General features: G+C 38.8%; 2 protein-coding genes across 4 annotated transcripts; both read right to left on the bottom strand.

Moving 5' to 3' along the window:
- Nucleotides 1-1196: 1196 nt before the first annotated feature.
- Nucleotides 1197-14534, bottom strand: LOC103450213 (intracellular protein transport protein USO1). Of its 2 annotated transcripts, none has more exons than XM_029089552.2 (18): nucleotides 14168-14534; nucleotides 8458-8679; nucleotides 8281-8376; nucleotides 7746-7798; nucleotides 7409-7505; nucleotides 6763-6836; nucleotides 6227-6344; nucleotides 5568-5678; nucleotides 4983-5059; nucleotides 4530-4596; nucleotides 3706-3771; nucleotides 3275-3382; nucleotides 3007-3137; nucleotides 2720-2786; nucleotides 2545-2609; nucleotides 2384-2474; nucleotides 2178-2248; nucleotides 1197-2069 (listed from the first exon to the last, which is right to left on the bottom strand). In XM_029089552.2, exons 1-18 carry the CDS (start codon nucleotides 14315-14317, stop codon nucleotides 1490-1492), a joined length of 2244 nt encoding a protein of 747 aa, XP_028945385.1. In that variant the 5' UTR covers nucleotides 14318-14534; the 3' UTR covers nucleotides 1197-1489. The 2 variants fall into 2 exon arrangements, with proteins under 2 accessions (XP_028945385.1, XP_028945384.1); XM_029089551.2 differs by having other exon boundaries at nucleotides 4530-4599; nucleotides 14168-14454.
- Nucleotides 14535-15181: 647 nt separating this feature from the next.
- Nucleotides 15182-21016, bottom strand: LOC103423408 (phosphatidate phosphatase PAH1-like). Of its 2 annotated transcripts, none has more exons than XM_008361480.4 (11): nucleotides 20500-21016; nucleotides 18455-20083; nucleotides 17765-18357; nucleotides 17589-17662; nucleotides 17213-17297; nucleotides 16942-17028; nucleotides 16690-16762; nucleotides 16052-16095; nucleotides 15815-15943; nucleotides 15618-15719; nucleotides 15182-15505 (listed from the first exon to the last, which is right to left on the bottom strand). In XM_008361480.4, the coding sequence occupies exons 2-11, from the start codon at nucleotides 19968-19970 to the stop codon at nucleotides 15452-15454; spliced, it is 2757 nt and encodes a 918-aa protein (XP_008359702.2). In that variant the 5' UTR covers nucleotides 19971-20083; nucleotides 20500-21016; the 3' UTR covers nucleotides 15182-15451. The 2 variants fall into 2 exon arrangements, with proteins under 2 accessions (XP_008359702.2, XP_008359703.2); XM_008361481.4 differs by having other exon boundaries at nucleotides 20505-21016.
- Nucleotides 21017-21794: the final 778 nt, after the last annotated feature.

Genomic DNA, 21794 nt, shown 5'->3' with positions numbered 1-21794 from the left:
TTTTAGTTATTAAATGAATTGATTACATGCACCACAAGTTACTTCGACTTCTTAGTTTGATTGGATCGTTCACAGATAGGTTAAGTCTGTATAAAGTTATTTTTCTTGCCTTGTAAACAAGGACTTTACTCATAATATCATATGTCCAATTAAAGGAAGTCTAAGACCCTTCAAGTTATTTCTTTGGTTACCAGTTTAGGCTAACAGTAAAGAAGCAAGATTAATTAGTTTGACAAGATTAATTATAGATGATACTTGAATGAAGGAAGTTGAAAATGACATAGGATCCAATGAAAGATGCATAAACAACATATTTACTTTATGTAAAGTACAAACAAAAGAGACTCGAGCAAGATTACAACTTTGCCAGGCAAGGTTCGTCTTCTTACAACACTTCTCTTTGTGTTTTACAAGGATTGAAGTCTTGGAGAATGAAATATAAACTGGGTTTACCAAAGAGATTCGATACTACAACACAGAGAAGTATAGCAGAGCTTCTAAAACTTGACAAAAATGGCTTTCTATGGTGGGCCTGCAACAAAGAGGGTAAAGTTTGAACAAACTAAAGCTTTTTGGTTTCTTACTTGTTGGAGTGCAGAGTTCAAAGTATTTTGATTGATTGGTTGAGAGAGTCTTCTATTTGCATCCCTTACTACTTTTATAGACTTTCTAGCCCGATTGTCCAAGCATTTCCTTTCGGTGATGGCTTTCAGAGTATGGTGAGTCACCATCTACTTTTGTTATTTACCTATCCATGCCATGAAAAAGTAATTTTTGCTAGGGGTGAGCTGCCCTCTATCACTTGTCACTTCACACAGGCTTGTTGCTTATTGCTTGGAAAAAAATGATTTTCAATTCTTCTTAGGCTGCTAACTGTTTGGGCCTAATTCTCCTTCTCCTTTTCGCGTTCTTGGGCCTTCAACTACACTAAGCCCAACATTAAATATCCACCCAAATAGGCATATGGTATGATTTTCAATTTTTCGGAATAGTTGACATTACATTTAAAAAAAAAATTGTTATTTGATCGTAAACATATGCCGGTTTAATGATCAGTTATTGTGAAATACACTTACACGCACGTCAAAACTGATTGGAGCCTTTTTTTTTTTTTTTTTTTTTTTTTTTGGGAAATAACCGATTGGAGTCTTTGGAAAGGTAAAAATCAGCCTGAAATAATTTTACAGTTCAGTATCTACACAAGAGAATATAGTTCACTTTTAACTTTTAAGGTATTATCTACATCTTCAAATGATCAGAGAATTCACACAGCATCAAGAGACCCAAGCAACTCCAATGTTTGTCAACTATATATTTACAACCTATGAAAAGTGTCGTCTGTAGATACATAGCGTTACATCTCACGTCGAAAGAGACCTACAAATTTGCTTCTTCAACAAGAAATGTCATAAACCTGCAATGGTATAAGATCAATATGCACTGGTAATGCATATTCCACCGTATGAATTTGGCATACATATCTTGCTGGTCAGCTACTTCTTTTCATTTCCCTTTTGAGTTCATCAAACACCATATCGCTAATCTCATCCGCTGAGATTTCTTTGACAAACTTCCCAAGTTCTGGCTGTAGTTTTGCCAGTTCTTCATTTACTTCATACTTTTTAAGTTCTGGAGTCTCAGTGGTCGTTGGATTGGCCTTCCCAATGTCAGGGTCTAGTTTTGGCAACTCTTCCTTCATGTCTAGTGTATTTGCCCCCTTGATGAAGGAAGAATTGGAGACTTCATCCTGTTTGAGTTCTGGAGTCCCGGTGGTCAACGGATTGGTCTTACCAAGTTCCAGCCCTAGCTTCATATCTTCCTTTGGGTCCAGTGTCTCCCCCTTAGTTGAGGAAGAATTTGAAACTTCTTCTTGTTTGAGTTCTGGAGTCCCAGTTGTCAATGGAGAGTTAGCGGTAGGAGACAGACTTGTACTGGCCCTATCACTAGAGGGCGTCTCTGGTCTTCGCGGTGAAGCTTCAATCTCCAATATTGGTCTGTCAATGGATTCAAATTCGTCTTTCAAATTTTTGATGGCATCAAAGAGTTCTTTGACCTTCTGATCATCTCTCCTGAATCAAGAAAACACCGTGTATTCATCCATATAAGAGGAATGAGGTTATAAGCATAAAAGCAGTGCACCTAATGGCAGTAGGGAAAATGACAGCACGTACAACTACCTGAAAATGCCTTCGGTTTGAACGTAGAATTGCTTTTTCATGGTATCCACTACACTTAAGGTAATCAGAAACTGGAAAATGAACAAAGAAGCATAGATTGAGGAATATTTCCCTTATTAACAAAAACACATAACAATGAATTCCCTTAAGCACTAATTCAGACAATAGATAATATTAGCAAAAAACAGGGGAAGATTTATGCATACCTTGGCTTCCATGTCCACATAATCCTCTTCAAGATTTTTCCTTGGGTTACTTTCTTTTGAACTTCCATCATCTATGCCAGTTATATTTGCTCTGATGTAAATGAATAATCAGAGGCTTGATCTAACGGTGTAAAAACAGCTAAGAGAGAAACAGAAATTACCCTTTACTTGAGTTCAAGCACTCCACAAGAGTCCTGATGCGAGTGATTGAAGATCCTAAGGTTTCCTAATTGCGATACAAGAGAGACACGCCAATGAGGTGGAAAAAAAATGTAACAGATAACAAGTGAATATGATGCAGTATTTAAAACAACTATCAATGAAGAAAAGTATTACCTTGTAAGTAGAGAGAAGTTGGATTACCAAATTCACAAAATAGTCTCCATATCTCTCCAGTTCGCCACTTGAACAGGAAAGAACCAAGTATCATAATCACCAAATATGTTAACCCATCATCCACTACAGGATGGACACAACAATGCAGGTACGCTAATCATTAAATATCTCGTATCACAAAATATTAATTCCATTTCCAGTTTTATGAATACATTAATTTGACGTAGTATGTTGGGAATCTTGGGATCAAATTAATTTGCCGATCAGTGTAAATGAGATCTACATACTTGACCTGCTTCTCCTTTTGATGCGTGTATGAGGATTGCAGAACCCAGGTATCTTCCAAAAAACTAATCCACGTATTGACCACATCAACTTCTGCTTTACATGAATCGACAGATCTTGATAGCTCATCTTCCTGTCATTAAAGAAAACTAATATAAAAAGATACTTCCATAGCGAACTATCAAATGTTCATCCAATTTAGAGCTGAAAAACCGTACGTAACGTATGCATTCTGAATTCAAACCAAGGCATAATAAAAAACCTGTATACCTTTGCTTTTATGTGTACAAGAATCTGATTGCTTGCTTCATCAAATTGCTCTCTTTCTTCCCTTGCATTGTGAAGGCGTGCACGAACGGCATTCAACGTGATAATCACCTATAAAACAATGTTCAGCTGTATATCTTATCCCAGCAAAAGTTTATGAAAAACAAAACTCAACAGGACTCATTTTATAGACTATAGAATTGGCAGGAGTGACATTTGATATTCAGCTCTACTGATGTTCAACAACAAAAAATGCATACGGACGATTTACTGTCAGGTGATCGTGATCATCAATATGGATAGTTCAGATTACATGTTACCTAGAAGCCGAGAACTAACAATCAATTAAACAGTATTGGAAATGACTGCGATCCCCTAGAGTGCATATTTTCTTGAAAGCATAAAAAGAGTGATATAAGAAACAGAGGAGGAACCTTTTTCAATTCACTTTGGAGTTCTTCTCTTTGCCTCTCAAGTTTTCCGATCTCTGCTACCAGTTCCTGAAAAATTTACTAAAATTTGTATACCTCAACAACTCAACCGAACACATTTATTTCGATAAACAGTCCACTATAGACCGTAGGCCTGAACCAAATACGACTTATAATTTAACAGTCCACCAAGCAAAAGATGTCATTTATCTAAAGTTAAACTTCTATAAATTAATGCCTTGGGAGTTAGGACCAAGGAAAATCTATTACCTTAGCGAATATTAAATAATCAATACAATAATAATATTAATTTGTCAAGGTATCCCTTTTTTTTTTTTTCAAGTATTGTCCCTTGTATTTAGTTTCTTGCTTTACCAAGTAACAATTCTATGTATTTATTTAACCAAGTAAAATTCATAAATCTACTTATTTTTCCCAAAATAGATTGCACATTGTTCAATGCACTACATTATTTCCTTTTATGAACATTTAACCATGGGTATGAAAACTAGGGGGAACTTTGCAGTTTTTATTTAAGCATCAAACTAATTTGGCACATGCCATTGTAGCAATACTTCAACGACAAGGTTAATCCACAAAGGTAGAAAAATTGTCTAAGCACATAACTAAGAAGATACCATTTGTGTTGAATACCACAAATCCTGAGCAACTGAAACTCATTTTCGAATTTAGTATAATAGAGAGGCTTCATGAAATATAAAATATTAATTGAACTTCGATTAACATTCAAAGCTTATTCAATCAAGACATATCTGTGCAAAAGAGTTCCTTAATTGGATGAAAATAAGTCCTTTGAGGCAGCATACCTTCTCAATTTGGCTTACTTCATTAGCTTTAGCTACACGAAAACTGAGTGCTTCTTCTTTCTGAAACCTGCTTGAAGTATCGAAGGAACAAAAAAGCGTTTTACCAATATCAAAGCCAACCCTGATTAAGAAAACGCCATATACTCAAAATTTAACATTTTCCATGTCAGATAGCAATTAATCAAAGATCTACTGGAGATGCATGCACCAAACAGGTACTGATCCCAAAGTGAACAATCCCTTTATAAAATAACAAGCAATCCTAATTCACCTAAGAAACATTGACGAGTATCGGACACCCCTACTGATGAAAAAACAATTATCGGGTATGCTCAGTCATGACGAAAAACTATCTTCACAACGGATGTGATTAAAAAAAAAACATGGAAACATGCATACATACACTAGCACCTATAAACACAAGAAAATATCTTTGAAGATAGTATTTGAAACCTGTGGTCTGAAATGCGCTTTTCAGCTTGTGAAGTGGAGTTGGCAAGAGATTCTGATAATATTTTCAATTTCTCAACCTGGAAGAAGAGTTAGAACACCGCAGTTAAATACTAATAAGAGAAGTCCTGACCCAAGAATATGGGGTCTAATTTCCTACACACGTGCAATTGCCTTCAAGTGGCACAGCTAAGTTTCTTATGCAGCAACCATAAGTACACATAAAGAGTAAAAGGTCGTACCCAGTGCACAAGGCTCCCGCTTTACGCAGGGTCTGGGAGAGGTGAATGTCGGCTAGCCTTACCCCCATTTATGGAGAGGCTGCTCCCAAGATAAGTACACATAAAGAGTATTAAAAAAAAATCTAAAATAATTTTAGATAAACTTTTGTAAAACAACTGCCTTGTTCTTCAGACTGTTTCTCTAGAATGGTTCAAGATGCAGCTAGTTTCCATGCATACCAAGAAATGTTTTAGAATTGTTAACCCTGAATCAGTCTAAAAATTGGGAACTAGTTGTCAGTTCAACTTTGGTGACAGTTCAAAGAAGAGGGGGAGGGACGGGACTGATATAGCACGGAATTTAGACCTTTTCAGAATGCAGCTCAGGTGAGTCCCCATTGCCCAATGATTTCTTCTTTAGTAACAGATCCTCCAACCTGGAACAGAGTTGAATTTCCACAAGCGCATCTTTTAAATTCTGCAAGGAAATCAGAGCTTTCAATGATTTGCACTTAACTACCACAATTCCTTATAAAAATCATCGCAATGCAACTGCATCTATAAGAATTATCGGTTAGCTGTCTGAACTATGCATTTGGCACAGCTATACTAAATCTAAACCCTAAGTAACCTATTCACATTCTTTTTTACTTCTCCTAAAAATTGGTTGAGCACAATAAGTGGACTCCTAAGATATAACAAGATAATACATATGTTTATGTTTATGCTTTTTGATGTGTAAAGAAATGGGAATACATTGGATGTGAAAATTTTGTTATAGAATGATAGATAAATCAAAACAAAAATTAGAACAAATATGCACATAAGAAAAGAGATGTCTTCCCAAAGTCAAAATAAAAGTCGGAAACACGAATAAAATCATCTCCATTAAAGCCTCCATGTATGGGCTGTGTATCTGCATGTGTGCGTGAAACTCCATACAAATGTGAGTGGATTTGCATACATGGATGAACACACCTGCATACATATTTAGTGTATCTGCATAAATAAGAAGATCAAGCTTACCTCTATTGTTGCATCTCTTTCCTTCTCAGAGGATTTTTCACAACCTTCACTCAGAGGCTTCTGGTGTGCCATCAATTTATCAAGTTCTTCCCTGATACTGCAGGCTTCAGCATCTATTCTGAGAGCACAGAACAGATCACCAAAACATGTGGAGAAAAAGATGGGGTGAATCAACATTCATTAAAGGAGATCAATAGAGGGTAAGCAAACAAAAGAATACTGTTATTACCTTCCTATACATAATCAACCACCAAAGACAACCAAAATGAAATGGTATAGAAAGACAATTACAAAGAATCCTGCTTGACAGGTCCCAGAGAGAGAGAGAGAGAGGCAGCAGCAGTATCATATATAGAGAAACAAGTTTAACATATCAACTCATTCGGTGGAACTATTCTTAATCAAAGAAAGAGCCAGCAAAATCACAATACACCTCCAATAGAAGTCATTTTCATTCCATATATCTCTTAGTGCTTATGTCAATTCCCAGACATGCAACAATGAAAATGGAAAGAAAAATGTTCACCAATGACCACCTTGCAAGATCTGCATTTATTTTCAGCCCTGCAATTGCGCCTTGAGCAAATTGGAGCAATTCTTCTCGCTTTATCTGAAAAGAGAAGTAAAAAGTAAAATGGAGAAGAGAAGGGATAGGATGAATGCGCTAAAATCGAAATTTTTTAGTTTGCAACGTGATTGTGTAATGTTAAAAATGCAGCTCTTTTTTACTAAAGCTATGGAATAATCTGAAAGTAAAAAACATGGTCAATCATGTAGCGAGAAAACCATGCTATGCCATACAGAAGATGGTAGTTCGAGAACATGAGAAAAAAGGGAACACTTTGTTGGGGACTTGAGACATGAAAATCATTAAACCTTGGATTGGATTGAGACATGAAAATCTCAAGCACAACATTAATTTTTCGTATATCATAAATCAAAGGACCGGAAACTTGTACCAAATTGTAGCAAACTTAATGGTTCCATCGGCTAAATGAGCTACCTAGTACCGTTTGGAGTACAGGCTCAGGTCCTGAGATTTATATGGCCCCTTGCAAAAGCTGAATATATGGACCCCTTTTAGGTGTCTGATATCAATAGTATTTAGAGGCATACAGTCTAAATCAACCCCGTGTAAATGTGCATGTTGTCATGCTGAAGACATGCATACCCCGTCCTTACCAGTACTTCATCTTGATAGTATGAAAGTGCAATTGCCAAATTCTGTACGCTGCTCATTACTACATTATGTACTTCCTTCCCTCCTGTGAGACAGAGCCTGCACATAACCATACAAGAAAATTCACTTCATATTTACTATTCAAATAACATTATCTGCAAAAGTGAGCTTTAAATAAATTAACAATCTTTCTTAAATATTTTTTTGGTCAACCAAATATAATTTTCTTATCCTTGTCATCGACCAAAAATGAAACTTCAAGGACCTAAGTTATCCCAAACAAGTACTAATAATAATAATCGGCCATTATGAGAAGATTCGAAGAGTGAGAAAAATCACCCATATATCTCCAAAAGTAGTGAAACTTCTTCCTCATTTGGTTCTTCAAGAATCTGAGTCATACAAAAGAGTTAACCTGCGGTTAAACTCCCTGGATCAGCAAATACAAAGCCAAGCCACTGTATGCAGAAAGTCAAGGGAAAGCTAAAAGGATGGAAAATCTAGATAGCATCATACTTCTACTACTTGTCAAGCGGGTTAGAAGGAGAAGGAAGAAATCCTAACCATTAAAAGAAGTTATTATAATTGTGTATATAATTCAAACAGCGTTTATCTCTAATTATAATGCAATTATTATGCACATGTTGATGACGCCCAATTATTATATATCCGGTGCTCTATTCACTATTCATATATTCACTAGGGATCAGCTTTGTAGTTGGTAAAAGAAAATAAAACATTGCCTTCTAATTCTATGTCAACCAAGTATATATAGTGAAATCTCACTCATCGTACATACACCAAACACTCATCGTTTACAAGGAGATTGTTATCAAGCCTATTGAAAGCAAACAAGTATACTTTCTCAACCTACCATGGACAATGTTATGCCTTCAAGAGCTTGGCTATGAAGAAAGACATCACGAAAAGTTTTCAGTTCATCTCCAGCATCAGAGTCTACGTAATAAACCTGTCATAAACATTAACCCAAGAATTACAAAAGAGCAACTAAAAACAATACCATAGAAAACAAAGTGCAGGGTTTACTCACCAGGGTAGGTTTTCTTGGGGAATCTGTGGACTCATCAGAATTAAGGTGGTCTTCGGGACCCTTTTCATTACTCGCATTGTAAAGGGTGGACAATCTCTCAATTTCTTTAAGTGCAACCAACCACCTCCGCAGCAGCTGAACCCTTTCTACACCTCTACAAGAAACAGAAACTTCTTCCAATCTTTTCGCAGTGTGCTTAAAACTCTGTAAATTTCTCGGACGCTGATTCACATAAATCATGTGAACAAAACCCAAATTATAAGATAATTCACCAAACAAATAAATAAAGCAAATATGAACAGGGAACTCATTTCTCCCTATAAAATGGATTGAATGTTTTTGATTAATCAATCTGCTGCAATTGCAACAGAGGTTTTATATACATCTTATTACATACGCATGCAATAAACAAAAATATTGGAAATGACATCCTTGCTGTCCACAATGCTGCTGTCAGAGCATCCATGTGAAGAGCCCTTCTGTCCATGACATGCTGTCCACGATGCACTGTGAGTGGAGCATCTTCGACAGAAGAAGATGCCTTCCAGTAAAATAATCTTTTCAACACTCCCCCTCAAGTTGGAGAGTGTATGTCAAGAACTCCCAACTTGCGTAACATGATTGAGAATGCATCCTTCCCCAACGCCTTTGTGAACACATCTGCTAGTTGCTGTGAGGAAGAGACATGTTTAGTAACAACGGAACCATCTTGCACTTTGTCTCTGACAAAGTGACAATCAATCTCTATATGTCTAGTCCTGTCATGGAAAACTGGGTTAGCAGCTATGTGTAAAGCTGCTTGATTATCACAATGTAGTGTTGCAGCCCCTGGATGTGATAAGTTCAGGTCTTTGAGAAGATGTCGAAGCCAAGACAATTCACAACAAGCACCCGTCATAGCTCTGTATTCTGCTTCAGCTGAAGATAGGGAAACCGTCTTTTGTCTTTTTGATCTCCAAGAAATCAAAGAAGATCCCAAGAATATGCAATAACCAGTGGTAGACCTTCGGGTGATTAGGCAACCTGCCCAGTCCGAGTCACAATAAGCTGTTAGAGCTAGATTGTGATGTGAGGAAAAGAAAAGGCCCTGACCCGGTGTGCCTTTGATATACCTTAGAACACGAAGTGCTGCCTCCATATGTGGCTTATGTGGTTCATGCATAAAACGGCTCAGCACATGCACAGAATAAGTAATGTCGGGGCGAGTGATGGTCAAGTAGATCAAACGCCCAACAATTCTTCTATACTGAGATGGATCTTTAAGAAGTTCCCCTTTGTCTGAAAGCTTCAAATTTTGTTCCATTGGGAAGTCCACTGGCCGTGCTCCCAAGAGGCCAACGTCCTTCAAAATCTCCAAAGCATATTTCCGTTGTGAGAGGGAAATACCTTTGTGTGAACGTGACACTTCAATCCCCAGAAAATATTTCAAATCTCCGAGATCTTTGATTCGAAAACGACTATGTAGGAATCTTTTAAGAGAGGATATGGCAGCCATATTATTTCCAGTAATGACGATGTCATCCACATAAATTAAAAGGGCTGTGAATGACTTTCCTTTTCGATGAGTAAAAAGGGAGTAATCGGCTTTGGATTGTACAAAACCTGCAGTTTGAATAGCAGTGGAGAACTTGGCAAACCATTGACGAGAAGCTTGCTTTAAACCATACAACGACTTGTTGAGGCGACACACTAAACTCTCCCCCTGTCGCAGAAGACCAGGAGGGGGTGACATATAGATTTCCTCATGAAGATCGCCATGCAGAAATGCGTTATTAACGTCCAGTTGGTGAAGGGACCAATTTTGAGCAGAAGCAAGAGCTAACAGACAGCGAACAGTAGTCATTTTAGCTGTAGGTGAAAAAGTATCATGGTAATCAATGCCTTCCATCTGAGTGTAGCCCTTGGCCACCAAACGCGCTTTGTAACGCTCAATGGTTCCATCAGACCGCCGTTTGATCTTATAAACCCATCTGCAACCAATAGGAGATTTTCCAGGAGGAAGAGAAGTAAGAGTCCAAGTGTGATTATCTGTCAACGCCTGTAGTTCAGATTGCATTGCGGCCTGCCAGTGGGGGCTAGAAGCGGCCCTTGGATATGTGTCAGGCTCCTCATCATGAGTAACATGAGCAATGTAAGCAAAATGACTTGGTGAGTAACGGTGATAAGATAAGAAATTACTCAATGGATACCGTGTACCTTTACAAAGATTGGACAACGAAGACGACGATGGTTTGGGTGTGGGCAGCGTCACTTGGGAGCATACATAATCACCGAGGTAAGCAGGAGCAGTGCGATGGCGTTGGGGTCGCCCAGGAGAGTCTAATGGAGCGATACTGTCATCAGGGGAAAGAGGAGGATTTATGGGATTGGGGGAAGATGTGTCAGAGGTGGTGGGATGGGGTGAAGAAGCGTCTGAAAGGATAGAAGGGGATGAGGCAGGGAGGGATGGTGAAGTAGACGGTGAAGGAGATGGTTCTAGAGTGGATGGAGAAGGAATGGGATCGACAATGGGGTAAAAAGGCATGTTTGTAGGTGGTGTTACCGTGGGAGAAGTTGGCAAGGGCTGAAAAGGGTAGGTATTTTCATGAAAAATGACGTCCCGGTTCGTAAAAATCTGTTTTGTTGTTAAATCATAAAGTTTGTAAGCCTTTTGGCCGAAAGGATAACCAAGAAATACACAACGCCGAGCGCGGGCATCAAACTTATGAGAAACGTGTACATTGGTCGCATAGGCAAGACATCCAAACACACGTATGTGAGAAAAAGTGGGAGGTTTGGCATGAAGTAGTTCATAAGGGGTTTTGTAATGGAGAAGAGGAGTTGGGAATCTGTTTATAAGGTGTACAGCGGTTAACACACAATCCCCCCAAAAATGTAATGGAAGATTAGCTTGAAAACGTAAAGCACGTGCCATTTCAAGAATATGACGATGCTTGCGTTCTACAACCCCATTTTGTTGAGGTGTATAGACGCATGAATGTTGAAAAACAACCCCAATATCCTTTAAAAAATGACGTAAAGAAAGGAACTCCCCACCATTATCGGTTCGAATTGTTTGGATTTGTGTTTGGAATTGTGTTTGCACAAAGGAAAAAAAACGTTTGAGTAGGTTTTGTGTTTCACTTTTATGATGCATAAGGAAAACCCATGTAAACCTAGAATAATCATCTACCACTGTTAAAAAATAATTGGCTCCAGAAAGAGAACTTATCTTATAAGGACCCCAAATGTCACAATGGATGAGATCAAAAGGTTTCTTAGTAGTAATTGAACTAATGCCAAAAGGAAGACGATGTTGCTTGGCCAATGGACATATGTCGCAAGCATCATTCAACTTGAAAGGGATATGCAAGATATTTTTTGCCATAAACTCTAATCTAGATGGCGATATGTGACCCAAACGTCGATGCCACAATTCAGTGGAGGAGGTGACAAGGCTGCATGAAGGTTTGACAGAAGGTGTTGGCCTATCTGAAAGCAGCGCCACCAAGTAATACAGTCCTCCACGCTGTTTACCCAAACCAATCGTTTTCTTCGTAGCCAAATCCTGCAAAATGCACCAGTAAGGGAAAAAGGTTACTGAACAAGCCATGGCACTAGTGACCTTGCTTACAGACATTAAATCAACTTTGAAAGTTGGCACACATAATACGTCTTGCAAATGAACTGAAGAATTTAAAGATAAATTCCCAATGGATGTGATAGGAGCTGTCTGTCCACTAGGCATTTGAACAGGTGGTAAGTTGACACTTTTGAGACAACGAGTGAGTGAAGTTGGTGAAGATGTAATATGATCCGTTGCACCACTGTCGATTATCCATCGACGTAGGTGCTTCAGAGGTTTTGACAAACCTGATGAGTTTTCAGTGGCATTGACGGCGGCATTGGCTTTGGGAGGATTCTGTGTTGTCTCATTGTTGTTCATGATGGACAGTATCTGCTGGAATTGTTGGTCAGAGAGGCCAGGTACAGCGGAATGCAGTTCTTGCAGAGAAGCCCCATTGGTGGTATTGTTGGCAGAACTTCCATGGCGTTTGTTGCGTCCACCACTGTTGTTCCCACGTCCACCACCTCTGTTGCTACGATGAAGACGATGTTCGGGAGGGTATCCGTGCAGTTTGTAGCATGTATCAATGGTATGGTGGGCGGTGTCACAATAAGTGCAGTGGAGTTGTCTACGGGAAGATGAGCTGTTGCCAGGTTGCGACGACTGCTGCCATGGACGAACTGCCATTGCTGATATCTCTGCAGCTTCACGTGAATCGCTTACATCGCGCTGTTTTTCTTGCTGGACAATCATGGAATACACTGAACGCACAGAGGGCAATGGTTTCATCATCAGAATGTTGCCTCGCGCAGCACCATAAGACTCGTTGAGGCCCATGAGGAATTGCATCAATCTGGTTTTCTCCGCTTGATCGCCTTGCTTCTTTAAAGCACCACAGGTGCAAGACTCATGATCATTGTAGGATGCAAGTTCATCCCACAAACTCTTTAGTTTGGTATAGTAAGCAGCAACAGATAATTGATCCTGAGAAATAGAAGCTATTTCTCGTTGAATTTGATAAATTCTGGGTGCATTACCTTGGCTGAAACGATCTTCAAGATCCTGCCAAATAGCTTGGGGTGTGGTGTAGTAGACAATGCTATCATGGATAGTCTGCTCAACTGAATTCAAGATCCAGGAAACGATCATGTCGTTGCAGCGTTTCCAGGAAGAAAAATCATTCGGTTTCGTCTTTTCATCAGGAGCTTCCAGTGTACCATCTACAAAACCCAGCTTGTTCTTAGCACTCAGAGAAAGCTTTACAGAACGACACCAAGTGGAGTAGTTGTCTCCGTTGAGAAGTTTGGAGACGAGAACCATCGCTGGATGGTCGGAATGGTGAATGAAAAAAGGACTGGAAATGTTGGATTTATTTCCATCCAAACTCTGTTCGTCACCCATGAAAGAACAACGACAGAGAAGAAAAAAATGGTAGAAAAAGATGCAGCGGGAAGAAGCTAAGGGTCTGCTTGAATTAACCTTGCTCTTGATACCATATAAAATGGATTGAATGTTTTTGATTAATCAATCTGCTGCAATTGCAACAGAGGTTTTATATACATCTTATTACATACGCATGCAATAAACAAAAATATTGGAAATGACATCCTTGCTGTCCACAATGCTGCTGTCAGAGCATCCATGTGAAGAGCCCTTCTGTCCATGACATGCTGTCCACGATGCACTGTGAGTGGAGCATCTTCGACAGAAGAAGATGCCTTCCAGTAAAATAATCTTTTCAACACTCCCCAAATAAATTGGGTGCGTTTGGGTACATATTTCGAAAAAGCGCCTCTTCTCGTAAGCATTTTACTGAAAGCACTTTCGTTAAAAGCTTGTTAAACTGACTTTCACACTCTCCCTTTGTCCCTTATTCTCCCCTTATTCGTTCAATTTTACTAGAAACAAGAGGGCGAGTGCAAAGGAGAAAAGGGGAGTGCAAAAATCAATTTCCCAACCAAAATTCAATTGCTTTCTGCAAAAGCAATTAGAAGTGTAGCAACCATAAATGCTTTTGGCCATTCTAATAAGCCTCCAAACACGCCCTCCATTTAAAGTTTAAACAGAAAAAATGCGCAAAATGACATAATAAATAAAGGGACTTTGAGTCAAAATTTGAATTTTTTTTTTCAAACGGAAAACAAGCGAGTAAGGAAATCGTACAATGCGGTCAGGGAGGAGGAGTCTGGCACCGGCGACGGCATTGCCGGCGTGGAGGACGACAGTGTCCGCGTAGTTTCGTACGGTACGGGTGAGGGTGTTGGTGGCCCCTGCTTCCACTGCCAGGTTCACGGCATTTCTAATCCACGACATGTCATCCGACGGACGCTCTCTTCTTTTTTTTTTCTCGCGTTTTCTCTCACAATTTTCCCGCTAGCCAAACAAGTAGTAACAGATCAATTTATGAAATTAGAGGAATAAATTAGTAATTAAATGGTGAAATTATGCTTAATTTTGTTGAATTTTGGGTTGATGAACATTGGAAGAGAGGAAGAAGGAGAAGAAGTCAAGCGATTCCTTTCGGGTGCAGAAATGAAACCAACGGTTTTTTCTGGTTTTAATTGGGAGCGCATTGCGCGGTATTGCCTTTTGTTTCGCTTCCTTATTCCTTTTCGGACTCTGAAATTACCAAACTACCCCCTCTTTACCAATTTGCCCACGAGTTGTAGCATGGAACTGGAGGATTTCTCGGAAGAGAACGCGCAATCTTTTACCCCCCTTACGACGTCGTTCCGGGCTTAAAAATTAATTCCCGCTCTTTTTATCACTTTTTGTTTAGTCATTCATGACTCGTTTGAGTTATTTTAAAATCACTTTCGAACGAGCACTTATTTTGTCATTAAGAATTTAACTCATGTTACTTGGTTGAACTTCATCATAAGAAACATACTAATCAAACTTTATCGGCAGATTTTTAGTTTCAGGATCAATACTCACAACTTTTAGTTCAGCAATTAATATTCAAGAATTTTTAAAATAAGCGAAACTCCAACTGTGCCAAAGTCCAAGACCAATGCTCCAATATGGGAGTTCCGTAACGATTTTTCCTTTCTAACACGAAGACATTCCAAATTACTCCAATTTACGGAAAAAAAGGAATTTAAACTTGGGTACAAGGAACGAACAAACATACATTTGCAAAGTGCATAATTCACTAATATTAAAGGAGAAGGGCAATAGGAGGGGCAAGAACTTTTATTCTTTAAGAAAGCTTTCTTTCCTATCAAAATTCGGAAATTCTAGTACAATGTCAATGGCTTGGATATTACACTAATAATACAACTGACCAAGAAAAGTAACCACCACTTCCATTGTGTGCATAGAATGGGGATGATCAGCAAGAATGTGGAGTATTGTTCTTTCTATTTCGTCTATAGCTCGTCCTCGAAGCCACCAACACCGACGTGTTTGGCCAAAGGGGAATGCTTTCCCGGCAAGTAACGTCCATCAGTCAATTTCCGGCAGTGGCACTTTCCAATAGTTCCACGAGTTGAAGTCTTCCTGCACATATGTCGAAAATCAAGTTCGTCCATCATCAGTGATAAAGAAAAATCCAGAGTTCAAAGGCTTTGGATTATGTTCGGAGGAGAGGGTGCAAAGGGGTATAAGTTACCTGCTCAACCAATGACGTTGGAGGAAACATGTCGTTGACGAGAGTGTGTAAAGATGTGTACGTCTTCACATCAGCGGGATGATGGCTGATGGCCACCTCACCCTGCCAGTTAACGACAACGGTTTAGCCACAGACGAAACATGCAATGCTCTCTTTAGTTTGTAGAAACATCACCAGAAGATAAATACGAAATATACCTTGGGATTGATTATGAATATTTTGCCCTTTGGAATCCCAATTTTCCTGTAGCTGAGCTCATCCGTGTCTCTATTTCCAAATCCTGCGTAGAATGGATTGTAATCGGCGGGGAAGAGTTTTTTAATGTCCTGCAATATATGATTTAGCATGCATCGCAACCGTTAGAAGAAGGGGATACAATGCCAACCCAAAGTGTTCGAATTTGAACTCGAGCTTTAGCTTTTTTTGCTATTTACCTCTAAACAGGCAATTTTGAATTCATGTGGTGCTCTTCTTACAACTGCCATCAGCAAATATGAAAAAACAAACTGATCAGCACTAACTAAATAAATAATTTCGAAAATTAAAGCAGGCAGAATTCAAATTGTGAGCAAATAAAGGAGCTATTTAGTATCTGGAAGTGGTGGTATGTTGTATAAAGGATATAAACTATATCTTATTTGTCAAAGACCGATGAAAGTAACAAATGACGATCAAGTCAGTACTGTCTCAAAGCCAAGTGAAACACATAAAGGAAAGGCTCTCATATCCAAATCTACAGAGGACTTGATAGTCTCATCGTGTATCAATACTGAATCGGAGAGCAAGAATGGTTGCTTGTTTTACAAAGGCTCCACATATGACCACAACATGGCAATATGTGTTGATGATCCAAATCAACCTATCACCATCTAAAATATCTATTCCGTGATAAACACTACAAAAAATCTCTATGTTTGCGTTTCTCTATTGTTAGTTTCCTTTTCGGTTTAATTTCACAGAGATGTACTTCATGAGGAAAGCAGCCAGAACTAGTGTTACAGAGTGGGCAGCAAAAACATTATAATACAGCTATTCAATGCAAGCTGAACACAAATTACAGAGGAGACCTCACCTTCACGAATCAATGAAGGAAATAATCCATCGGGTGAGATAACGACAGGACCATTAGGTAAAGCTTTTCCATCCTGCAAGTACAGAAGAGTAACCAAATTGGTTACACAAATCATTCTATCAACAAAGCCTCAACAATCTCAACCCTATCAGTCTAATATTTGCCTTTGATCACAAGAAGGAGGTAAAGAAAAAAATTTGGTGTTGGATTAGAAGCAAAGGGTGAGCAAGAAGCAGGCTATTATTAGATTACCTGTTTTAGGTTGAGTAAAAAGCTTCTCGTTAGATATGCCTGTACGATTGCACGTGCACTCAAAAACAGTAGCTGATATCCATTTTCCTGTAATGAAAGCAGGAATCAGTATTAGATAGATACCCTTCCACACAAAAAAAAAAGCAAATCAGTCCATGACGATGTAAAAATGGAAAATAGTTGCAATGTTCCAACAATGACCTTAATGAACCTAGATTGAAAAATCAAGCTGATAACCTTAATTGATAAGTTATGCAGTCAAGAGATGTACCTTAATCGCAGAGAAAAGTCTAGACACACCAGTATGCGTCCAATCCTTTCCAACTAATGGCATGAACTGACCTAACACATCCGACCTGGGAAAATGCATCCAGGTGAAAAGTTTTACCATTAAACTAAGCAATATATTATCATGATGCTAGAGTGTTCTTTTTTTTTTTTTTTTTTTTTTTTTTGTATATTTGAAATGCTTTATTTTTCATAGCTTTGCAGATTTCATGTGCTGTCGTACGATAGCCCAAAGGACTAATTTGTATGACTGTCCGGCAGTAAACTACGTCTCTTATGGTTTTGCCCTTTGGCAATAGAAGGTTGCAGAAGCAATCGTATTTAGCAATCCAAATCATATTACATGATACCAGCCTTACTTGGTAATAGTTCCGTCCACGTCAGAAATTACAATTCTGGCATTCCATTTCCACAAGTAAATATGTGCATCAACCTGGTAAAATAAACATGGATTAGCAGCTAAATAGTAGAAATATATATAACTCTATCGGGCTGTATCTCAAAATATAGTTGAAACACCAGATGATTGGCAAACCTGTTGTGTCCCCCAAACCCTTGTAGAGAAACTGAAAGTTATCATATTTTGACCTTCTTTTAGATTTAAAGATGCTATCTGCTCGGTGGTGGGAACATTTGTCCTTACAAATTGCTTCTGAGGTAACTCAGGAGTTGTTTCAACTTGTGAGTTCTGCAGACTAGATTCAGAATCAACAAATTCCTCCTCATTTGATGAATTACTGTCGGTGTGCTCAAGTGTTTTGACCCTCCTAAATGGAATGGGCCAGAGCCTCCATCTGCGTCCAGTAGGAGTGGAGGGCGTTCCAGAGGGTGTTCCAGGATCCTCGTGCCTTTGTTTTTCTGAGCCATCTTGTTCGACAGGAATTGCATCCTCGGGCTCAACAGATAAATCTAGACTAAATACTGCCATTCCAAGAATGGCAGGAGCTGCTTTTTCCCACGAAAAGTATCTTTCCCTGTATTTGACAATCAAATTTTCATCTTTCAAAATTGATGTTGCAGAAGTTATAAAATTCTCTGCAGATACACGATGTGCAGCAAAGGTTTCAGCAGCAGCTTTCACACCCATACCCGGACGAAGTTCATTCCCACAGAGAGAAATCTCAAACCCTGGAAATTGTTAGAACAACAACCATAAATTAGATTATAAAATCATGGCAAAGTAGAGAGAGTTAAATAACAATTGGAGCCGGTAAGAGGTGCTTACTTATGCTTGAATGGACTTGTGTTTCTTCACTTGACGATTCTGTTGGGGGTTTTATTAGCTCATTTTGTGTTTCTTTGCTTGAAGATTCTGTTGGGGGTTCTATTAGCTCACTTTTACTGCATTCATCTCCACTTTCAGGTCTCTCAATCCCATCAACCACTGCTGATGTACCACACTGTTCATCCTTCCAGTTCGTATCATTACTGACAGAATGTAAAGAAATGCTATCAATACTTATTTGTTCTGAAGAAGGCACAATCTTTTCAACTGATTCATTTCCAACTTCTAAATGTGGAGGTATATTGTTGTCAGGTGAAATAGAATCAAAAGTTGAAGATGCCTCAACATTATTTCTCAAGTCAACAGTAGCATCTTCAGTTCTATCAACCAGCGGAAGTGTCTCATGAGATATTTCTGGTGAACTCTGAACCTCCAATGAGGACCCCGTATTTTGAACATCTTTTGCTTCATGTTTGGCCATTTGTTCTAGCTCCAAACAGCTCTTGGAAACCTCTGCCTTGTTAGTAGATGTGTCTTCTGAATAGCTAGGCATCTGAAGATCTCTTTCCTGTGTTGAAGTCTGCGTTTCTTGAGTTTGACAAGAATGTTCCCCTTCTCTTTCATCAACTTCTAACTGATATCCATTAGCACTATCATCCTTCCGAACTCCACTAATACTACCCGAAGCAACACTACTTGTAGATGCATTCAGCTTACTGATATAATCAGCCCAAGCAGTTTCACCTGGACAAAACTCCTCATTGCCTTCACAGAAGTCCGCCTCTTCACCTGGGCCCAGATTGAATCGAGGTGTGTCTAACTCCACGTTTTCTGAGGTTTGTTCTGATGCTGAGATGGGAGCTTTCAATACATGACCATCCACACTCACCAATATAACTCCCGAGTTTAAATTCTGTGATTCCACAATATGCTCACTGTCTAAATTATCATATCGACTCGACCCAAACTCCGATAACTCAACAGAACCCTCTAGAGGAGATTGCTCATCTTGGAATTCATAGTACCTCCGATCAGCATCAGATTCTGCCCTCTCTATCCGGTTTACACCAAACGAATTGCGTTCCTCTCTCATTTCAACCACCACCGAATCAGAGACACTGTGCTCAAGTCTACGAATGTCATGACTCTGGCCATCACCATCCAAAGCATTATCCCCTTGTGTAGCTTCTAAATTAACTGAATCCTTGACAACCCCATTTGTCTCACTTACTTCACCCGACTCAACCTCCTTTATAAAGTAAGCCTCACCCGAGTTATCAAGATACATGTGGAAATTGGCATCAATGCCATTTACATTTATGCGGACCATCTTCTCCGCACCTTTGAGAACGCCCTGAAATTTACCAAACCGGACATACCAAGGCGTGCTCCTAAACGTCCCATCCTGCTGCTGAACCACAATAACATCAACAGCCCCACCGAACGGATGAAAAGGGGTGGCAACTGAGTAAACACCTTGGGAAATTAGGCTCCCAACTTTGCCAACCACATTCATCGAGTCAAACAATCAAATGAAACCCCACTTATCATCTAACCTCAAAGCTCTAAATTCTTTCATACATTCATCGAAAACTCCGGTCCCGTGATCTTCTGATCTTTTTCCGGTATCTGCATAACATGCAACGGAATAAAAATCAAACAAAATGGTTTCCTAATTGAAGAATCCACATGAATAGAAGCAACCAATGTCATCTAAAAGTGATTGGAAACCCTAACACCCTGTTTGGTTGCCAAGAAAATGTGGGAAAATTTATTCTACACTTCCCATCATTAAATTCGAAAGTTTTCCATGCAATCCGTACAATTTGAGCTCGAAGATGCTAAAAAGTCTCAAATTTGATTCCCTGCGATTTCTGATTTTCTTGGCAACCAAACAAACCAATAACGAGAATTCTCCAATGCATACAAAAATTAAACAATTCAATCATTGACCCAAATTGAGAAACTTAAAAACCCCACTTTGAAAAATCATAAATTGTATAAAATCGGAAGAAAAAAAAAAAGAACATTGTGATGAAATCAACCTTACGGGTTCGAATTGCAAAATTTTTGAAAAGATAGAGCAATCAGACAGCTCAAAGGACTCGAACAAATTCCTCTATACGTCACCGTTTTCCTTCAATTCTGAATTTTTCCTTCTGGGTTTCTGTCCGCGATGGCGAATTGGGAAATCCAACCTCCGTCGTTTGAACACTTACGGGCTTCCAACTCTGGATTTCCGTCGCGAAGATTCGTCTGGATAAACAGGAAAAAACCAGAGACGGAAATTTTCATGGCGAAGCATTAAATAGGTAATCCTGGGAGTAAAATACCGAAGGGGTCCTGTGGGGTCGGGGAAATTGCATGGGGAGCTGCCGGCAGTGACGTGTAAATATCGGGCTTTGGATAAGGGTATTTCGGGGAATTCGGCTTGCTTACTTCGCTACTCAGATGTCGCGTCGCCAGGTTTGAACGGGTAGAGAGAGAGAGAGAGAGAGAGAGAGAGAGAGAGAGAGAGAGAGGGTCGGACCACCACCTCGGAGTTATACAAGTCTTTGTCTCGAAGTGAACAAAATTTTAGTACGTTTCTTATCAGTTTGTCCATCGTGCCCTCTGAACCTCAAATTTTTATTCAATTTATCTTTTGTTTTGTTTGGGTTGAGATGCTGTTTTTTTTTTATTTTTAACTATTGTTATGGCATGTCAGGGTTGGTTATACATGAGTTGGTAGGAATGCGATTCTTTTTGGTCTGGGTTAGAGCATTTTTAGTGACGGGCTCTATATAACGTTGAAAAAGCGGTGTATATATCTTATTTTAGAGCTCCTAGAAATCTTTTGAGTTTTATAAATGAATCTATCCAAATGAGGGGTTATATCTTTCAAGCTCTATATGGAGCTATATATATATATATTTATTTATTTATTTATATAATAATTTGATTAAGCGATGATTTTTTGTGTGTGTTAGCTTTCCTTAAGTTGATTTTTGGACGTGTTATCTTAAATATTTTTTATGAACCCTTCAACCTAAAAAGTTCAAATTGTGACAAAATTAGATTTTATCACTTATGAATCGTTCGTTGGATTAAATTGTCTTATCTCAATCTCATCCATTGAAAGAAACAAACTCTCACTTCGCCCTTTGAAATAATTTGATTTTCACGTATAATACAACAATTTACCTAGCATCAATTGGTAAATTAGTATCATACAATTTTGAAGAAAAAAATACTTGAAAATTCCACCCATCAACGCCCATGAACGTTAAATCAATTTGAAATTTTAATTTTTATGGAATTTAAAATAATCATTAATTAGCCAAATTGCAAGAAAAATAAG

The sequence above is a fragment of the Malus domestica genome, chromosome 12, assembly GCF_042453785.1.
Source record: "Malus domestica chromosome 12, GDT2T_hap1".
In the NCBI taxonomy this organism is placed as follows: domain Eukaryota; kingdom Viridiplantae; phylum Streptophyta; class Magnoliopsida; order Rosales; family Rosaceae; genus Malus; species Malus domestica.
This window is presented reverse-complemented; position numbering and strand designations above follow the sequence as displayed.

What these genes read in the sequence shown, in the direction of transcription:
- LOC103450213 (XM_029089551.2), bottom strand. Translation starts at nt 14,317, where the DNA reads ATGTCGTGGATTAGAAATGCCGTGAACCTGGCAGTGGAAGCAGGGGCC. An exon ending in CCCCAAGAAAACCTACCCTG is followed by an intron (nt 8,377 to 8,457) that starts GTGAGTAAACCC and finishes TGTTTATGACAG; the next exon opens with GTTTATTACGTAGACTCTGA. An exon ending in CTGAGCTGCATTCTGAAAAG is followed by an intron (nt 5,060 to 5,567) that starts GTCTAAATTCCG and finishes CTCTTCTTCCAG; the next exon opens with GTTGAGAAATTGAAAATATT.
- LOC103423408 (XM_008361480.4), bottom strand. Translation starts at nt 19,970, where the DNA reads ATGAATGTGGTTGGCAAAGTTGGGAGCCTAATTTCCCAAGGTGTTTAC. An exon ending in GGGTTTGGGGGACACAACAG is followed by an intron (nt 17,663 to 17,764) that starts GTTTGCCAATCA and finishes TTATTTTACCAG; the next exon opens with GTTGATGCACATATTTACTT. An exon ending in GACTTTTCTCTGCGATTAAG is followed by an intron (nt 17,029 to 17,212) that starts GTACATCTCTTG and finishes CTTTCATTACAG; the next exon opens with GAAAATGGATATCAGCTACT.